Raw genomic sequence first — 20,424 nt, 5'->3', positions numbered from 1 at the left:
CAGACGCGTGCAAACACACACCAGATGGCTGAACAACACCAGGTCTTTGTCCTCCATTCTCTCGCCATCAACCTGTCTGCTCGTCTACTTTTCTCTGTTTAATGTTTGAATGTCGGCTTTTTCCATACTTCAAAGGCTTCATATTTAGATTAGTCTTTGAAAACATTAAAAAAGCAAAGAAAAGAAAATTCTTTGGGCTTTTGCTCGGGCAGCAGGTCAGTAAATCATTCTATAATGATTGTAACATATGCACGTCTGTTTGTAAGCTCCCATCTACTCCTAGACGAATGGACCAATCTTGATGCCTGCTGATTATTGATCAAGTTGTCGAAATAAGCTATTATAAAAAAAAACCTTAAAGTCCAGAAAATAGCACAGCAGAGCAGAAAACAACAATGTAGGGACAAAAAGACAACATTTCAGTGACCATCGTCTTGCCATGAAGCAAGAAAAAATGAAAACTTATATATCTATAACTTCCACGTACACCATATTATATAATCGTATTTGCAATGTTTAACAGGATTAGGTGATGACAGTTCATGTAAGATTTTAAAATGAAAAACTGTGAAACGTTTGATGTGATTGCGAGTAAGAAAAAGTAATTATAGTTTTCTTGACAGCTATTGTTTGTTGACTTAACACCAAAGCGAAGACCCACCCGTAGTGCGGAGGTTTGCTAGTGGGAATAACAGGGAAAAATGAGTGAGGAATAACAGCTTGAAGAGACACAAGCAAAAAAAAAAAAAAAAATAACCTGCCTAACTCTGTATTAGAAGTTAGAGTTAGAAATATGGACGTTGTCATCACGAGTGGACAAAGACTAGACAAAGACGAGACACTCCTTACACTTTGAAATTGCGGTGCACCAAATTTTCTTTGTTCTCTAAAAAAGTAAAGCATATCTGTTTGACCTCTCTTCATCTCTACATGTTCAAAATATATCTACCACTAGTTTTTTCCAAAAACAGCAGATTGTATTCATATCAAGGAATGCGCATTTCAATAATGTCAACTTCAAAGTAAAATGTGCTAGATCCGAGACACATCCTTAGATAGGCATGCAAGCACGCATGTTCATGTGAGAGCTGAAGTGATGGAGACAGAGGGAGAGTTTGCAAAGAGTTAAGGGTCATTGTTCTTGATTGCAGAGGCCACTCGAGACATTAGATGTTCTTGCTGCAATCACATTGTTCACAAGTGTCCAAATCAGAAATCAGGATGCTTCTGGAGAGCAGGCAATCAATATCATAAACACCATCAAGGACAACCCTCGACTCCCGATCTCTGAGTCTCTGTCTCTCACTCTCAACCTTATTTTCTATTTCATTATATCCCCTTGACCTCAACCAACTCTCAAGGTTCTTCATCTGTCTCTTTCTACCTCATTAACATACGGTTGCAGAGCCACCCGATGTCCTTGTGCCTGGCCGGCAAGCCAGTTGGACTAAAAGACATGCAGGGAAACCAAGAATGTAGGACAACGAATGGGCAAAAACAACAATGCACTGAACAAATGAAAGCAAGCTACTAAACACACAGCAAAATGGAACAGATCTGAGCCCGAAAATAAAAACGGGCAGACTCTCCTTTTAACAAGACTTGGAAGAATTTTGATAATCACACTGAAACAGAGTGTTATGACTTTCTGGAAGAACAGCTGCAGAGCTAATCTAATATAGCACAAAACTTGGCCAGTGTGATATAATTTCATACTATATAATCTTTTTAGAGCCTGACTGATGCTTTTTTGGCCTATTACAGATAAATAGGTATCAGCGTACATATACAGTCTGATGTGAGCTGATCTGAAAACTTTTATTGCAGAAAAAAGTGCAGAAAAAGATGCTTGGGGTAATTTAGAAGTGATGTCACCACACAGATTACCCAGCAGAGCAGCTCCAACTCTATTATTTAAATACTCTCAGCAGTGTGAGGCAGATAAAGTGCTTTTAATAACGTGCTGTATGAATGTATGGGTAAATACCGCTTGTAGAGTAATGTGCTTTGAGTAGTCAGTAATTCTAGGAAAGTGCTCTTTAAATGCCAGTCCATTTTCATTTCCAGTTCCACTGTCTGCAGTACATGTAGCAGAGTACACATTACAGCTGAGGAGACGGTGGTGCGGAGTCAGGCAGGATCTTCATTTTAAATTGCTAACTGCATGTTAAATGCAACCAAATAAACTATGATTGAGTTTCCTTTTATAATACTACAGTATTAACAAATCGTACATAAACTCGTAATGGCCATTTCGAGTAAAAATACTATTCCATAATTTATAGAAGCTATTCAGCCTTTCTAATCAATTTTCATTACTTCCCACATGCTCTTTAATGTCTTCCCAGGAGCCTTCTCACTGGATCTACTTCAATTTTTGTTTTGTTTTTTTGTTTTTTTGCATTCCACAAAGTTTGACGCCTCTGGTAGTTTTTAGATTTGCACATTTTGCCCATTTTTACAGTATACCTAATGCTACTGCACCACACACAATTTACCAGACGAACTCTTTAGGTGTATGCAAAGAAAATAGTGAAAACAGTGTCCAGTACATAAAGAATGTTGGCATGTGTAAACCTGTCCTAAATATTGGTATTGGTCCAAAAAAATCAAATATGGGTTTAGCTATAGTTCATATGCATACAGGCAGTTCTTAGTTTGAAATTAAATGCAAAATCATACAGCGCACAAGCACTCAACACCAAGGGTGGGTGAAATTATATGAAGACCTTTCAAGGAGATTTGCCATAATGATATTTATGACAATACAGAGAACAATGTTTTATCAGTGCTTGCAGCTTGTGCAGGCGGCAGCATTTATTGGTGAAAAAAAGAGGGCATTTTACATCCTTCTTTTCCAATGAGCTCCTGTCATTGGTGACAGACTACCTAATTCAAAGGGTGAATCTATTGATACAAGGTGCCAACAGCAGCAGCAGAAGCAGTAGCTTTATAGTGCAATAGTAGTGACACAGCAGTATGTAGAATGAAACAGCATAATTCAAATTTAGGCACAAAAGTAGCCTAAACAGTGTTTAGGCTACTTTGTTGAGGTTGTTGAAGTAGCTCCGCTTTTAGGTACTAAATCATCATCGGATACTGACCCACAGCTCTCCCTCTCAGACATTTTTGGGCTTCTATCATTATTGTGCACAATAGGGAATATAAACACATGGCACGGCTATATCAAATCTGCCATTTTTATCACATAAAACTCATTTCAATATTATCACAGACAAAACCATATGGCATGACAAGTGTTGGTGTGGATTTCGTGGGGAAGTGTGAATGAATGTTTGCTCATTTCGAGAGCCATGAAAAGGTCATCTTTTAAGATACAGGTCTTATAGTCGCCTCTCATGTCTGCCCATCCACAATCTAGGCGACTAAGCAGAATTCGTTGGGAAGTGAGACCCCACGTTGGAGAATGGAGACCTGATCAGATTCCTGCAGACCTTAATTAGGTCTACTGTTTGCAGTAACACCTTCCTGCTCAAGGTCTTTGCAATCTCTTTTGCCTGGCCTTGCAGACTCCAGAGTAGCAGACCATCATTGTTGCCAAACCACTTGCCCCTTGCATCCACTGAAAAAACGAAGACTTTGATGTCTTGGGACATCAAGTATCTGCTGTATTTCAGCGCCTTCTCAGTATCTGCCTCTGCTAGAGTGTCGATGGAGGCCTCTCATTATCAATTATGAGCACTCTAGAGCCCTTGATCATAACCAACTTCGGAACTACCACTATACCATCCGGGCCAATCAGGTGAGGTTCCCGGATCGACCAACCATCTAAGTGACTTGCCCACTCCTGCCAAAGAGTCACAAACTTTGTTGTGACTTTTCTTTCGATTTGGTTTGAGCATTGGACTAAGCATTTACCAACCAGGTGTCATGATCAACTTACATTTTTCACTAACACGTTACTGTACTAAATTTGGTAATTATAAAAATTACAATTAAATTATGTCATAATTTGCGTTGCGAAGGTTCTTCAGTTATCTAAATGCGAGAGAGAAGAAAAAATCCAACAAATATGTTTTTTTTTCTTCCTGCGCACTTCCACAACAGTCAGCTGATTTTAGTTTGTGTGCGGGAGAAGGAAATTGGTGGAGCGGTACCACAAAACAGCTTTTCAGGAGCAGAGATATGGACATTACTTTTATCGATTTTTACTTATTTTTACTGCCAGGGATGTGATGGTAAAGTGCAAACTGCATCCAGGACAGAAACAACCGCATTATACTGCTCTACTTTGGCCCATTGCAACCATCTGCACAAACAGAATGCTAACGCAAAACCTAGCTAAAAATCCAGAGTGAGACCTCACCCCAGCAGCCAGGAGCTGATCTTCAACAGGTAACAAACTGGTAATTGTGTCCCGTTCAAAAACCTAAAGAGGGAATATCTGGTGCTTATTTGGTGCTTATATGTCCAGCTCCTAGAATCTTTAACTCCTTTGGCTCCATCTCTAACTCCAACTTCTACAAAAAATGAGACACACGGTGCTTCATGGTGTCATATATAGTGGACCAAAACACGCATTTTCCCCACGGAAGACATCCAAGAACAAGCATCATTGTCGTGACAGACCCTGCTGAGTGTGAAGTACGCCATGTGTGACTGATAAGACAACAGAAGGACCGTGTGTGTGCATTAGTGTATGGGTGTGTGTGTATTAATGGATAGACAGATGGGATAGTCTAGGGGAACAGTTGATAAAGGCTTTATACTGCAGCTGCCCCTTTCTCTTCCCCTCTGCAGCGAGCACACACTCAAGAGACAACAAAAAAATCTCCACTGGCACCATTTGAGTGAGTGTGTGTGTGTGTGTGTGAGAGAGAGTGTGTGTAAGTGCTGTGGGCTGTTTGTGTGGCAGCTGCCCTGGCATCAGGTGGGCAGCTCCTATTATACATGAAGAAAGCACAGCTGCTGTAATATGTAAACGCACATTACTTCCTACTCCAAACACAGAATGCACTGATGAAGATGAACACACACACACACAGAGTGAGATTCCCTATAATCTAAGGATCAGTATCTCTCAGAGACCCACATTTACACACAAACAAATGGGAAATCGACCCTCTGCAATCTCATTACGCACACACACACACAGCCTGCATCCTTTCCTGCATGCGCCCTCTAATCAGATGCACATGTATACACACACCCACGCAGGCTGCATCTTTCCCTAGATGTGAAACAGATTAACATAACGCACAGTGAAATGTTTTTTTGTTTCTTTTTTTTCTGCTCACTAATCAGACAAGAGCACACATCCATACAGAAGGCATCTCCACCTTGCTGCCGAAGGTGACGAAAAAACACACCTGCTAATCTGCATCTTTTCTACATTCTGGTACAAGATGCCCGAGACTTCTGTATGTCAAGCAAACCGGCATAGACACAAATCAAAACACACACCAGACCCACCCAACATGCCAGTTGTTCTCCAGATGCATGCCAGATACGCAGACAAATGTCCGCCCATCACCTCCCGTATCTGTGCAGACACATGTTGTGATGTGAAGAGGTCGGCCAGCTTGAATCAGGCCACTGGCACCTGACAGCAGTCGTCAGCTCAACAGCTGTCCGAGCGCATCGCTGGCTGTTGCTGAACATCCTACATATGCGCGTGTTTGTCTGGACTCGTGGCCGTACGTGCTCTATCAGCAGGGACATTCTAAGTCAGTGTTGGGACTGGTGATGTCCACACGGGTTAGGGACCCTGATTTATGAGGTCACAGGGTTAACACTGCTTTTTTTTATCTTTTCTTTTTTTGAACTTGGTACACATTTTACATTTCCAGTCAACGGATGTTGTGTTCATACTGTGGCCACATGTGAATTACATCATAAAGGCCTTACTGGAAGAGGGAAACTGGAACTCATTATATTACTTAATTTAACTGTTTTCGTCAAATGTATTAATATTAGCAATATGTCCACCAGGTTGCAGAATTCAATTAGACGAGGCCAACGGAGTTTGGTGGCAATTCATCTATTGATTTGTGTCCACATGCACAGTAAGAGAAGTTTTTCCAACGTTAGAGGTCAATGGACTGTTTTGACAAAGGCAGAAACAGTCCATTGCTGAACACTAGAGTGGTTGATGGTGACATAATCATTTTGTCACTCACACCAGAGACCACAGTTTTTGTCCCTTTTTCTTTACTAACTTTAGGCCATCATTCTATTCTAAGAAAAATGATTCACAGGACAAAGAGCCAGCTAAAAACTGGAGATCCCAGGACGACAAAGTCAAACTGTGCAATGCTCCAAGAAGCTACAAATAACCCCGGAGCTACATCTTAGAATCTACAGCCCTCAGTTAGCATGTTAACATGTCTGTACAACTAGAACAAGACTGATCAAGTATATGGTGTTTGGAAGGGTTGCCAGGAGAATGGCTCTAAAGAACATGACAGCACAGCTTAGGTTTCCAAAGGTGCATCTGAATAAACCACACGACTTGTGCAACAATGTTCTTTGGACAGATAAGACCAAAGTGGATTTGTTTGGCTATAATGCACAGCATATCAGCAGAAAGACCTTGGGTACAACCAAACTGTCAACTACATTTGTGGAGGACTGAAGATTTGGGCCATGAATTCTTCTGTATACCAAAGTATTCCAGAGTCAGACATGAGGTTGTCTATCTGACAGCTAAAAGTTGGCTGAAACAATTATGCATCAGGGCAATGATCCTAAACACAGCAGGAAATCGACATCAGAATGGCTGAAAAAAGAAAAGAAACAACATGTTGCAATGCCCCAGTCAATGTCCAGACCTCAACGCAACTGAAATGCTGTGGTGGGACTTTGAAAGAGCTGTGCATAAATGAATGCCCACAAACCTCAATACTGAACTTTGTAAAGAAGAGTGGTCTAAATTCCCTCTGTAACGATCTCAGAGACAGATAAAGTCATACAGAAAAAGTTATTTGACCCAAAGCTGGCTTTACAAGCTACTGGGGTGTGCTTAGTTTTTCATACAACACTTCTGCATTTTGCCTCAGTTCATATTAAATTCAGTTCAGTTTTATTTATACAGCGCCAAATTACAATAACAGTCACCTCAAGGTGCTTTTTATTGTAAGGTAAAGACTCTACAATAATACAGAATCCCAACTATCAGATGACCCCCTATGGCCTAGCATTTGGTTACAGTGGGAAGAAAAAACTCCCTTTTAACAGGAAGAAACCTTCAGCAGAACTAGCTTCAGGGATGGGCAGCTATCTGTTGGCAGTGATAGGAGGGAGACAGTAAATAATGACACAGTGTTAATATGTCATGTGTTGTTGTTCATCTGAAACTGTATTTAAATAATTTTAGTATATGCTAAGGAACAGATGATTTTTTATTTTCTATCATCTAAACTAAAATGAATAAATAAAACACTTTTTGCAGTAGAATCTCCAAAACTCTAGCAATCCCCCCTCTTTCCCAGAGTGCTTTGCCACATCAAACCAACACACACATAGCCATGCCCCACAATGGCAATCCCAATGTCAGATGCCGCAAAGACTTTATGTGAATAAAAGCCATCTCGCAGTTGATAGGTTCAGCTGTAATCTTTCCTTTTGTCTCTTGACACCCACAAAGCCTTCCCACTTATCAAAGATTCATTAGCTCACTAATATATCCATCTAGCTCTCCATGCACATCGCCCGTCCATTAATGCCGAGCCATATTCCTCCAGAGGGAATGCTGAGATAATGCCCTGCTCAAGGACATAGGGGGTAATACATATGAAGTGATAGCCCACCTGGGAATTGAACCTACAACCACAATGGCACATTAGCAGCGACTGCCTCCGATAAGTGATGCAGAACAGTATCATATCAGTCTCCGTCCCGGCAAACATCCTGCTGTTGTATTTCAGATCAGTCTGCCAGCACCAGCGTGCTTCTGGATCACTCCATCCTCATGTCATGCAGCACTGCCTTTGAAGAAAATGGTTTCTCCCCCCTATTTTTCCCCACGTACCGTCTATTTGTCTCAGGTGGAAGCCATTCTAACGCACTGTCCCATTGACTCATTTTCAAACTAATGCACCATCCTTTCAATTTGGTAGTAAAAAAAGACAGAAAGAAGAAAGTGCTGCCTGTCTCCTTCGAAGTACAGTATATAGATGGATACTGTATTTGTTATTTGGAACACTCCATTCTGTTTTCAATATCACGTCCTCTAAATATTTTGCTGGAACATCTCCATTTCTAAGTCTTCTGAAGAACTGGAAAATTGTCTAACATTTTTGATAGACTTCAAAGTTTGCCCTGTCTATTAGGTATCCTTTGTTTGCATTTAAAAATGCCTCATTTAGCTTCATTAAAACTCTTGTCTGTCAAACACATAATCCTGACCTAATCAAATGACGAAAACTTGTATAAAACCTTTAATCGCTCCAAAGGGAGCTGCTCTTAGCCTGACAGAATATGGTTGGGACTGTTGGATACTTTTGGCTTAATGTGATTCACAGTGCAAAATAATCCATTTCATTTCATTTATACAGCGCCAAAACACAACAATAGTCGCCTCAAGGTGCTTTATATTGTAAGTTAAAGAGTAATACAAAAAAATGCTAAATAAGATTATCACTGCTCCAACAATGGCTATACTGTAGGCCCAAAGATGCAATAACCAGTAGTTGCACTAAAACAATTACATTTCAAATAACATCAGTTGGTGCTCGAGTTGCATTACAGACAGTGTAGGCATCAAGTTTCAGTAGTTCTACTCTGTTTTCATTATGGCTAGATGCTAAATTAATAGATATCTAATATGTTAAATGATATATATATATATATACACTGCAAAGACATTACAAATAAAGTGTAATTCATTTAACCAGGCTGTCTTAACCTAAGCAAACACACCTCTAAAGCAGATGCACAATCGGGTCATATAAGTACGAGCTGATGTATGGCTCACTGTTTTATCAGCCTTGTATGTCTTTGTATCTATCTCTGTCTCCTGCTCATAAAAGGCACAACAGAGACAGCATTTTTTTTTTTTTTGCAGGCTGACGTATACTAATGTACTAATGGATAGAGGAGATAGAGAGGCTGACGGAGTGGACTAAGGGAATGGGGAGCAGAGGAGAGAAGGACACACACACACACACATATGCATGCACACACAGATGAGGCGGGAAATTCTCATGGGAGGCAGATTTGCGGGCATCCAGCCCACCTCGGTTAGGAGAAAGAGAGCTGAAGGTGACATATAAGCAAGAAGGACAGGGAGCGGAGGGGAAGAGAAAAAGAGAGAGACGGTTGTTGTAGGCAGAGAAAGCATAAGGCCCAAAGACAAGGACAGCAGGAAAGTACGGCTTGGAGAATCCAATGATAATTCACTCAAACACTAGCAGCCCTTACAGCAGTAATATTATCTCTGAAAGATTTACACACTAGTCTTCCCTCAACAGGCTCTAACAGCAGCTCCACACATGCATTTACAGGGAATAGCACACTGCAGCACAAAACACCCATGTATTGACACATTGATGTATCCTTTCATATATATCATGGCAACAAGTGCACACATACACACACAAACCTAGAGTGTGAATACCTAACTGCTGTTTCAGAAACTCACAAATCATACTTTTGAGCATGAGCACAGTGAATCATGAATATGGATCTAAACAGTGTAATTGTGTATATTTGTGCCGCTTTGAGACAGTAGACGGCAGACGCTATAGGTGAATGAATGAACTCTCTAACACACACACACACAAGGCTTGAGGAAAATCCTGTTGTGTATTCTGAGAAACTAATAGGAATTTATTCCACTAACTTCTACTTAATGGGATAAAGATGGAATTAGAGTGTTCAGGTGTTGTGCTCATCTGCTCATTATGAGTTTGCATCGGAGGGAAGAGGAAAGTGTAATCCGCTCACACGCAAACGGGGGGAAACAGACAGCGGCACGACCCGAAGATTATCAATCATCTCTACCAGCCTGGTGTTTTTGCCATTTAACCAGCCCGAGCAGCCGATGCGCTGCTTCAATCATCGTCTGCCAGTCTAAATGCTAGTGCTAATTAGCATTCACATGCTAAATTACCTCCCATCCCATGTTTCTTGATTAGGCTTAATCATTCTGACAGCTATAGTTTTACCGCTAAGCTTGAAGAGCCAATACATCCGCGGCCATCTCAAACTCTAGGAAGGGGTCCACGGTGCTCTCGTTCACTGAATGCTGGTAGGTGAAGAGTGGATAATGGGCTAAGGACTTTTCCTGTGCTTTATAAACTATATTGCCAAAAGTATTCGCTCATCTGGCTTCACACTCATATGGACTTGAGTAACATTGCATTGTTAATCCATAGGGTTTAAGATGATGTCAGCCCATCCTTTGCAGCTATAACAGCTTCAACTCTTCTGGGAAGGCTTTCCACAGGGTTTAGGAGTGTGTTTATGGGAATTTGTGACCATTTGTTCAGAAGTACATTTGTGAGGTCAGACACTGATATTGGACAAAAAGACCTGGATCACAGTCTCCACTCTAATTCATCCCAAAGGTATTTAATTGGATTGAGGTCAGGACTATGTGCAGGCCAGTCAAGTTTTTCCACACCACTGAAAGTCGCGATTGAATCACCAGAAAGTTGACGAGCTCTGTGCTCTATGCACCTTAGTATTCACCAATCCCGCACTGTGATTTTTAACACTTCACCAATCCCTTCCACGTTGTTATAATACCACTAACAGTTGACTGTGGAATATTTAGTAGTCAGGAAATTTCACGACTGGATCTGTTGCACAGGTGCCAACCCATCACAGTACCACACTGGAATTCACTGAGCTCCTGAGAGGGACCCATTCTAGTTTGTAGAAGCAGTCTGCATGCCTAGGTGCCTGATTTTATACACCTGTGGCCATGGAAATGGCCTGAATTCAATGATTTAGATGGGTAAGTGAATACTTTGGGCAATATAATGTATGCTTGATTTAAATAGTTTAATTTAAATACTTTAAATGTATTTTCTCCAATCACTGCTGTTTCCATAAAACACCAGCCTCCACTAAAATAATCATAGAGAAAGGAAATCATTCTGCTGGGAGCTGTTCAGAACTGGAGCACTCAAGAGTCTTAAGTTGTAAAAATAATACACCAGTGTAAACACACCCCATTAAAAGACAGTTTTTCTGCATTGTTAATTTTTGGCAGAACTACTAATGATTGGTTATTCATTATCAGCTATCTTAGCGATTATTTGTGGGTGGCTGTGGCTCAGGAGATGGAGTTGACTGTGGGTTGTAGAGGTTGGTGGTTCGCTTCCTCTCTCGAATTGTCAATGTGAATAGACACGGTACTTGGGTATAGAAAAGGTACTTAGGTTAAGAAAAAGTACTTGAATGAATGTGTGTGCTTGGGTAAATGAGACTAGCAGAAAAGAGTCATACAAGTACCAGTCCATTTACCATTACTTATCTTTCTTTATAGCACAATTGTAAAACAATAACTAAACAATCAGTTATTCCAAAATCTTTTGGCCTTTATTTTGATAGGTTCAGTGAAGAATTGACAGAAAAGGAGAGGGAGAGAGAGGGGGGAAGACATGCAAAGGGTCGCGGGTCGGACTTGAACCTGGGCCGGCCGCTCGCAGCCATCCTGGCATGTGGTCGCCTGCTCATCGCACTGAGCTCATCTTTTTGACCTATGATCCATTTACTGTCAGAAGGTATTTCTTGGTGCCACTCCTGTTATTATAATTCAGATACTGGTGACAGCCATGTGTGACTCACATGCAGAATTGATGATGACTGGTGCTGATTGTGGAGGATGATCTAAAAGAAGAACTGAATGATCTAAAAACAATTAAAAAAAAACTGTTTCCTGGAAGGAAGACAGAAAAGCACACCTTTTCCAAAGACTTTCCAAAAGCTTTCCTTGGACTTTGGAAAGATCACAACTTTATAAGAAATGTTTGAAACTTTGTTTTATTTGTGTTGTTGTAGACATTTGGGCATATACACTGTTTGGGAATGATACCCTTTGTCTGTTTTCTGGTCTTTTTACATCTATCTTCCTAAATGTAACAAGGAAGGCACCGCTTTTTAAAGACATGATAAGTCCCACGGTTTGGAAAGCGCTTGTTATATCTTTATTAATTTATATCACAAGTTTTACTTTTAAGCTATAAAACCTTGATTTGAAATTCAATACAGCTGGCACAACTACAGTGGAGAACAAAAGCACAGGGTCTTATTGAGAAATGCATTAGAGCAGAAATGTAAACTGGCACAAAGTATACAACAGCATGAAAGTAGCCTCCAGTAAAAGCTGCTTAGGATGCTGCGCAGTGTTAGACACACTACATAAGAGATGGTGGGCAGATTATGACTCAATTCACACAGTATACTGCTTATTTATTATCTTCTTAAAGGGTTGATGCCGTTAAGAGGGTGGAATGCTGTTAGCTGGGAGGAGTGAAAAAATGGACAGGATAGGGTCGTGCACGGTATGTCACCGTCGCATACTGAAAGAGAGCCGAGCACCGTGGAGCATCTTGCTCTAGAGTTGCTTGGGTAACGTCTGAGTGGGACAGATGTAGGATCAAAAGAGCAATGCGGGTGAACTTCTGGTCCACCTCACCAGCTCTGAGATGCCCTGAAGCCTAACCAGTCTCACTTGTCTCCCTGTCTGAAAGCAGTGAAGTGCCAGTGTTATGTCAATCAACTGGTTGGCACAGTTGCCTCAGTAGCGCTGTACTCCAATCAGTCCTGTCACTCAGGCTATCTTCCAAGATAGAAAGGAAAAGGGAAAAGTAATTGGATTTGCTACTAGCAGGGAAATGATGAAATGACATGAAACCATACCCCTTCACCCACCACACACATCCGCACACCTATACACTGCTGTGAGTAAATCTCCCTCTTTCTTCCCCTCTCTCTCTCTCTCCATCTGTCTAGCTTCATCTTTTTGTTTCTGAAATCTGGAAATACTTCAGGCTGTTGAGAGTTTCTTTTCATCTTACCTGATGCGGCAGGAGCACCTTGTTCTCCCAGGTAGACAAAAGAGGAGACGAAATGAGAGGAATGAAAGGATTTCCAGGTTTTTACTGAGATCTGAAGACGGGGTTTTTTAGGATGTTTCTGGCAAACGACGCAGAAGGCAGCCTATAGTGCAATTTCGTGCTGTTAAAAACTCAGTGTCCCACCTACACTTTGTCTGCCAACAAAGCAATGTACAGTGGTGTTTAAAAGAAGAAGGTAATCATGTGTGGCTTTGAGGTACAGAGCAAGGACCGAGAACATATACTGCATAAACGCAGTGTGCTGCTGCTAACTGACAGGCCTGGGAGAGGTGAACAGCAGATAGCCAGACTGTCTCCATAAAAAAGACTGCCTCCTATACACAGTATTATATCGCACTGTTTGTTCTGTATCCTAAATCCCACTTTCATCGTGTATCAGACACTCTGTCTCTCATATTTTTCTTATTGCAACCCTGATAACATACAGTAAGTACGGGCATGATCACTGTATAAGAGCTATGAAATCAAATGAGCATCAAATGTAATTATTGTAGTCACTTTTGTTCTTTTATGTTTTATTTAGTTTTTTACTATTATTTCATTTTACATTTTATTTTACTCTCTTCTTCTAAGTAAACCGAAGCCTGTGTTTCTTTAATGACACCACAGTAAATTGCATTATAGTAATCAAATCTGGAGGTAATATCTGTGTGGATGACCTTTGCTAAAGCTGAATGAAATGAAAGAATAGTTTTAACCTCAGATCTCAGCTTAAACTGAACAGAACAAGATGGCGTGACGTATAAAAAAAACGTGTTTATTAATTAATAAGATCAAACTGAGATCAAGTGACTGACACTGTGATGAGGGCAAGGAGGAGTAAATAAAAGGCAACAATTATTGAGGCAAGACAATATGGAAAGTGTAGTCTTTCTGTTTGGCTTTAGTGAGACATGCACTCACTGGCCTCTTTGTTAGGAGCATACACTTGTTGTTAATGCACATATCTGATCAGCCAATCACATGGCAGCAACTCAATGCATTTAGGTATGTAGATATGATCAAGATAAGCTGCTTAAGTTCATCAGAATGGAGAAGAAAGGTGATTCAAGTAGCCTTGTTGGTGCCAGAGGTCAGAATGGGCAGACTGCTTTGAACTGAGAGGAAGACAACAGTAACTCAAATAAATACTTGTTACAGCCAAGGTATGCAGAAGAGCATCTCTGAACACACGACACATCAAGCGTAGAAGCAGATGACCTACAGGACCACGCTGGGTGCCACTGCTGTCGGCTAAGAACAGTACCAACTGAGCATCATTTAAATACTGCAGCCCCCCACATCCATCGCATTGTGACCACAGTGCACACATCACAAAGCTCAAATCATCCCAAATTGGTTTCTTCACCATGACGAGTTCACTACTCAAATGACCTCTACAGTCACCAGATCTCAATCTAATACAGCACCTTTGACATTTTGTGGAAAGGGAGATTCACATCGTGGATGTCCAGCAGATGAAGCTGCAGTAACTGTGTAATGCTTTCATGTGACTATGGACCACAAACCTCCAAGGGATGTTTCCAGCACTATGTTGAATGGATGCCATAAATAATTAAGGCAGTTCTGCAGGAAAATGGGGTCCAGTTTGATATTAGCGAAGTGTACCTGTGTCATCAGCGTAGCCATGGAAGTCCTTGATGTTACTTAGACCCAGTGGAAACATAGAAAACAGGAAATGACACTGGGCCCAGAATGGGTTCCTGTGGAACCCCAGATAATTCCAGGTCCTTTAGAAAAAAAACGTTTCTGATTGTGCCAGAGGCTGAGCTAACGTGGGGAGGAGATCATTTTCAGTGCTATGAAGAGTAGCATTTTGCGAATCAGTCAAAAATTGCCATTCATAAAAAAGATATGTTTCAATAAAAACACAGCTAGTTCAGCCAGAGCCTGGTCTGAAATGACTTAATACACTCAGGCTGAGGGAGGGACCTTCAAAACACTAAGAACCTAATCACGGTCCCACAGCTCCATTAAGTATCAAAGAGAGCTTTCACTTGACACACGGCCCTTAATCAGCAGTCCACTTCCATCAAAAATATTCTATATAAATACATCTCAAAGGTGAAAACCGGAGTCAGCAAGGTCGGCTAATAAAGCAGAGTTAGCTGTTACAGGCACAGTCAGAACCTGTAAAGAAGAAAGCCAGTGGCCCACGAGCAAGGGTAGGGTTTTTTTACACATACGTGCCACGTGTTTAGCCAGTCATGACATTTTGATTAGTTTTGCTGATGAAAGGCAGCATAGATTAACCCTGGCTTATGTCATAGCTCTCTTTCTCCCTCACACACACACACACACACACACACAAACCTGTACCAACGCTTATCCAATGAACTGGCTCCATTTAAGATCTACACTACTGATTATATATTCATAGATCAATCAATACAGAGTCTAGCAGCCGGGACACGTCCACGGAGGCAGACACACACACAACAACAGTCACACTGCAGGAATTTTAATGAGCAGGAGCGTGTGTGTATGTGCGTGCGTGCGTGCGTGCGTGCGTGTGTGTGTGTGTGTGCGTGTGTACATCAATACAATGCAGCTTTACATTTCATTAGGCCAAGGAGCACAGTTTAACTTCCAATGAATAGCAATAAAACCACACGGCCTGTAACCATCTCTCTCCATCTGCTGCCTCAGCTTCGCTTTCTTTCCCTCCCTCGTTCTAATCCCAGTCCTATTCCCCTCTCCCTCGCCCCAGAATTTATTTTTGCACAAATCAAGTTCAGCCATTAAACAGCTGTTCTCCAATTTAGCCAAAAAGACCTTATTTAAACCTAAAACGAATCACTTCCTGTGCGAGGAAAGCCTTAGCGGGCACGGGCTAATGAAAAAGCCCAATAACCCGGCTGTAGGTTGAATTGCTGTTGATTTATAGTGATTGTCATCCCGTCTCGCCATTATCCCGCTCATATAGACAACAGCATTTTAATGCAGCATCTGCATTGATCTGTGTGCGAGGACACTGGCAGCCTCCACCCCGCCGTATTCACCTTCCTTCCTCCATCCCCAAAGCACAGGAAGACACGGCGGCTGAGAGGAAATGGGATTCCGATCAGCGGGATATCATCCAGGATCTGCTGACCCCCACAGTCTCAGCGCACATACAAATCATCTGTCTGCACAACCGCAGACACAGTCCAAGGGGTCAGGCTGCAAGGACTAGCGGGCTAGGTTTCAGTCGACTTAGCAAAACTCAAGTGACAGGAAGCTGTGTAAGGAGGCGTGTGTGGGTCTGTGTGAGAGTGTGCGCATAGTATCAAAGCCTATATAAAAGCAGTCGACAGCAGCGTCGCAAAGGCTGTTCCACGGGCTGCGGAAACACACAGGCCTCCTGCTTAAGCTGTCAAATATGTGTCTAAAACTGCAGTAGCTGAATCTTTAAAACATCTGAGCTGAGCTTAATGGGACGCGACAAAAAGTAAAATGCAAACTTAAAGACGTCGCCCACTGAAATAAAATAAAAAAATAGACATCAGCAGCTGCAAAATGATGCTTGTCTACTAAAAGAAATGTCTGAAACTTCATAAAGCTCAATGCAACGCAGAGTGAAATGCCGATCTAACATTTCTTTTGATTTACTTTGTGTGTGTATGCACTTTTTATCTTCACCTGAGTGTATTTATTCAGCCTCGGTAGTATTGGTGACACAGACGCACTCCTATGAGGAGCAGGGGGAGAAAAGAGAAAGTATAGCTAAGGCTCAGGAGCAGCTGATTGGCACACGCACCATGCGGTCCACTCCACACGGGTACTTCAGGAGCACACATATTATAGACCCACAGGTGCACGCACACACGTACACAAAGAAATAGCGTGATGTTCTTATGCTGAACACGGCGGGAAATTACTGCTAGCCTGTGATTGAGCACAGGCACACACAAAGCACAGGTTTCCTTCACCCGTCCCTTCACCGAAGGTACTCAGGAGACACATAAAAATCATCTGCACCCACCTTATAGCCACTCAGACACTCTCACTGGCTTTTGACAATCCTGTGACTAGACCACAAAAGAACACTCAGCAAGATAAAAACCACACAGCTCCAGTTTGTCTAGCAGTACGAGCTCCACTCTGTACATCCTCCACAAAGACACACACACACGCACAAGCTCGCTCTGCAGGAGCAAAAACATGCTTCTCCAGAAACTGCTGCTTTACTTTTTTTAATGTATATGTCTTATTTGGTATGTCTCAAAAGCATTCAGTGACAATGGCAAATCACTGAAAAGCTATTTCAAAATAAAACAAGCACAAAATGCCATTAAAGACACAGAATATATATATATATATATACATATATATATATATATATATACACATGCACATTCAAAGCTGATATCTACACTGAGCGCTGATGATAAAACCATTTGTCAGCGATGCCAAAACCAATGACCACTGAAAATACATCAGAAAATGACAGAAAATTGCTTCAGAGTGAAAATGCTTTTCTATAGTCCATGAAACACGCATACTCATGCAGTATACACACACACACACACACACACACACACACACACACACAAGCCCTGCACTCTTACCAGAGCCTTTAAATCCCCGTTTTAGTCACATTTTGTTAGTTTCCTTTCACACCACACCACTGTCAGGTGAAATGTTTGTATCTGATCCTTTTTTTTCTTTTTATAGAATGCATATGTGGTGAGATCTGAAAGGCTTTGAGCCAAATCACACTGAAACATCACTGAGTTTTGTGAGTCTTTGTGTTAAACGGATCTGCGAGGATGCAAAGGTGCTTCGGAAACTCCAGCCTACCTTCTTTATGCGTCCGCTACGAGTGCCCGTGAACGCCACTGTGTTGCCGCGGTAATCATAAGCAGCCACGGAGGTCATGCCGTCGTCCTTGTCCACATAAAGCGGGATGCCCTCGATGGCGGTGGTGCCCCCTAGAGGCTGGTTGAAGTCCTGGCCGCAGAAGTTGTCGTCTATCTGTAACGGCTGCGGTGCAGAGGGGGGTGGAGAGGGAGAGAAAGCCATTAACTCAACCATTAACACTTTCTAAATCCCTTCTCTTGTTAAACTAACATTAATTCTTAAAGAAGGAGGAGGATTTCAATCCCTCCAGCACTTAGCAGAAATTTTATGGTTCCTGGAGTGAAGCCAAGCCATGGCAGATTTACTGAGAAAATGGTATAAAATTATTGGATGTCACTGGAGAAATTGACTCCAGTTTCCTGAACTTCTCTTTTTTTGTTTTGAGATGTTGTTGTAAGTGGCAGACACAAGGCTGACAGGGATGTTTGTATCTCATTAAGGGCAAAAAGCCACACAAAGCCAGTTCATGCCTCTGTGTTTGGTGTGTTTCCTTCCATTACAGGCTTTGATTATTTCATTGTATGTGATGTCAAACTAAGTAATTAAGTATCTCAGTACGGCCTGAATGGATGAACAGTTGATTGTTAATGTTTAAAATATTGATCTCTTACTGCTTTGCCAGTGTAGTTTCTATCAGTAGACAAGCCAATACAACAAGTAAATCAAATGGAGTAAGCATAAACACGGAGGGGAGGGTGAATACATGAGCAGGACACTGGAGGAGGGAAATGACAGGAAGTAAATTATAGGTCAGATTAGCATATCATAATCAATGTGTCTTGTATAGCCTCGTCGCTACACTGATATGTTGATATGCCAAGCCTGATTTATGAATACGGCGCAAGTGGAAAGGTGAGTCTGTGTAACGGGCATGTCATTAAAACCATGTGTCGCATCACAAGGTTCACCTTACTCTGACATGCGTAACGGTGATGATCAGCATATGCACCACTACCGTAACGTCACTCACGCTGAGAAGCACCCTGAGAGATACGGAATTAAGACACACACACACATCTAGACAGAAGTTCATCCTAAAAAAAACCCACTATTCAGTTCAATTCAATTTTATCGATAAAGCGTCAAATCATAACAACAGTCATCTCAGCGTGCTTTATACTGTATACTTGGCGACAGTGGGAACGAAGAACTCCTATCTGCTGCAACCGGTTGAGGGGGAAGTAATGCTAGAAACAATGCACCAACCAAAAACATTGGTGCACTTTGGAGGAATGTAATGCAAGTATCTGGCAGCTAATAATTTTCTGTGTGGGTAAATGTATTAGTTTGTATTCCAATTACTAGCACTAATTAGTAGGTATCTGTTTGTCAGTGATGCACCTAAACTGTCTATGGATACTAACCAAGCCTGCCAATATTACCTCATTAACCTTGTTCAGTTGTGACCCAATTCTTCACAGCTTCCTGTGTCTCTGAAGGGACAGCATGAATAAAAGTAAGAACATATTAGCTTTTCTTCTCTCACCCATGAGTTGGCCTTACTTTATACAAGACGCTGTTAGCTAGATCCAGGTACTCTGGCTTCCTTTCACAGTTCAAACACGTGCAGTTAGTGGAGTTAGTGGAGTTGTACTGCTGGGGACGTGTCTAGCGTGTACCCCCCACCCCCATGATCCTGGATTGTATAACCCTTTCACGCATAGTTGTCACTACAGTGGACAGCTATTCAAAGGCTGTTTTCTTGTATTTGTGTCAGTGGTGATGGTGTACTTGCACATAAACCACTACACTGGACACTGATGTGTCACTCCATACCCTGCCACCCATTCCAAAGGTGATGTTGTCCTAATTGGACATGTAAAAAAAACTCTTTGAAAAGTACATGTTTAAAAAATTAAGTTCAAAAATCTTTTTTCATGCATAAAGATGAATAAAAATACTTAAGAAAAAAATCTGGATTGAGGTTGTCATAATTCATGCATGAAAGGGATAATTAGAAAATAATGGATAGACGGATGTTAGCTAGCTATTTGCTTCTGCTACTTGTTCATTTTTTTCCAGATAGCCAGCCCCATCAGTATCATGGATGTGCAACTGAACCACCAGGCATCTGCCCTTGACTGCCACCCAACACGCATCACACCTGAGCCCTACACCACCTCCTGTGGTTGATGAGCCCACAGAGGATGGCTGGGGAGAAGCAGGTCTGAGCTTCTCTGCTTAGGCTGCTGGACCTGCGACCTGGTCGCAGGATAAGCATCAGAAAATAGGCAGATTAAAAATGGATGTTCACTTTTGGGTACACAAAGTATAATTATTTGCCTAAAAAATGTAAAAACCTCTGGTGATATTTAAATCATCCTGCCTCAAACACAGAGGGACATATTGACAGTGACGCACGGATGTAATGCACTGTGTACACTCACAGACCCAACTGAACACAAGAACAATAATAAAAGAGAAGAAAAAAGCAATATATCAATACATGCACAAAGAAGAACAATGCGCACACTCTCACACATAAACACACACGATGACGATTAAGCCTCCCACACCACACAAATTAACATGC

The 20,424-nt window shown here is 41.6% G+C and overlaps 1 protein-coding gene across 3 annotated transcripts in view; it reads right to left on the bottom strand.

The window, feature by feature from the left end:
- LOC134617951 (plexin-A1-like) overlaps nucleotides 1–20,424 on the bottom strand; it is a 307,268-nt gene that overhangs the window by 221,518 nt on the left and 65,326 nt on the right. For all 3 annotated transcript variants that reach the window (XM_063463038.1, XM_063463040.1, XM_063463039.1), the window contains exon 3: nucleotides 17,832–18,014. In XM_063463038.1, coding sequence (XP_063319108.1) covers nucleotides 17,832–18,014 — 183 coding nt within the window. The remainder of the gene's footprint in view (nucleotides 1–17,831; nucleotides 18,015–20,424) is intronic.

This window comes from Pelmatolapia mariae, linkage group LG20 (genome assembly GCF_036321145.2).
Source record: "Pelmatolapia mariae isolate MD_Pm_ZW linkage group LG20, Pm_UMD_F_2, whole genome shotgun sequence".
In the NCBI taxonomy this organism is placed as follows: Eukaryota; Metazoa; Chordata; class Actinopteri; order Cichliformes; family Cichlidae; genus Pelmatolapia; species Pelmatolapia mariae.
This window is presented reverse-complemented; position numbering and strand designations above follow the sequence as displayed.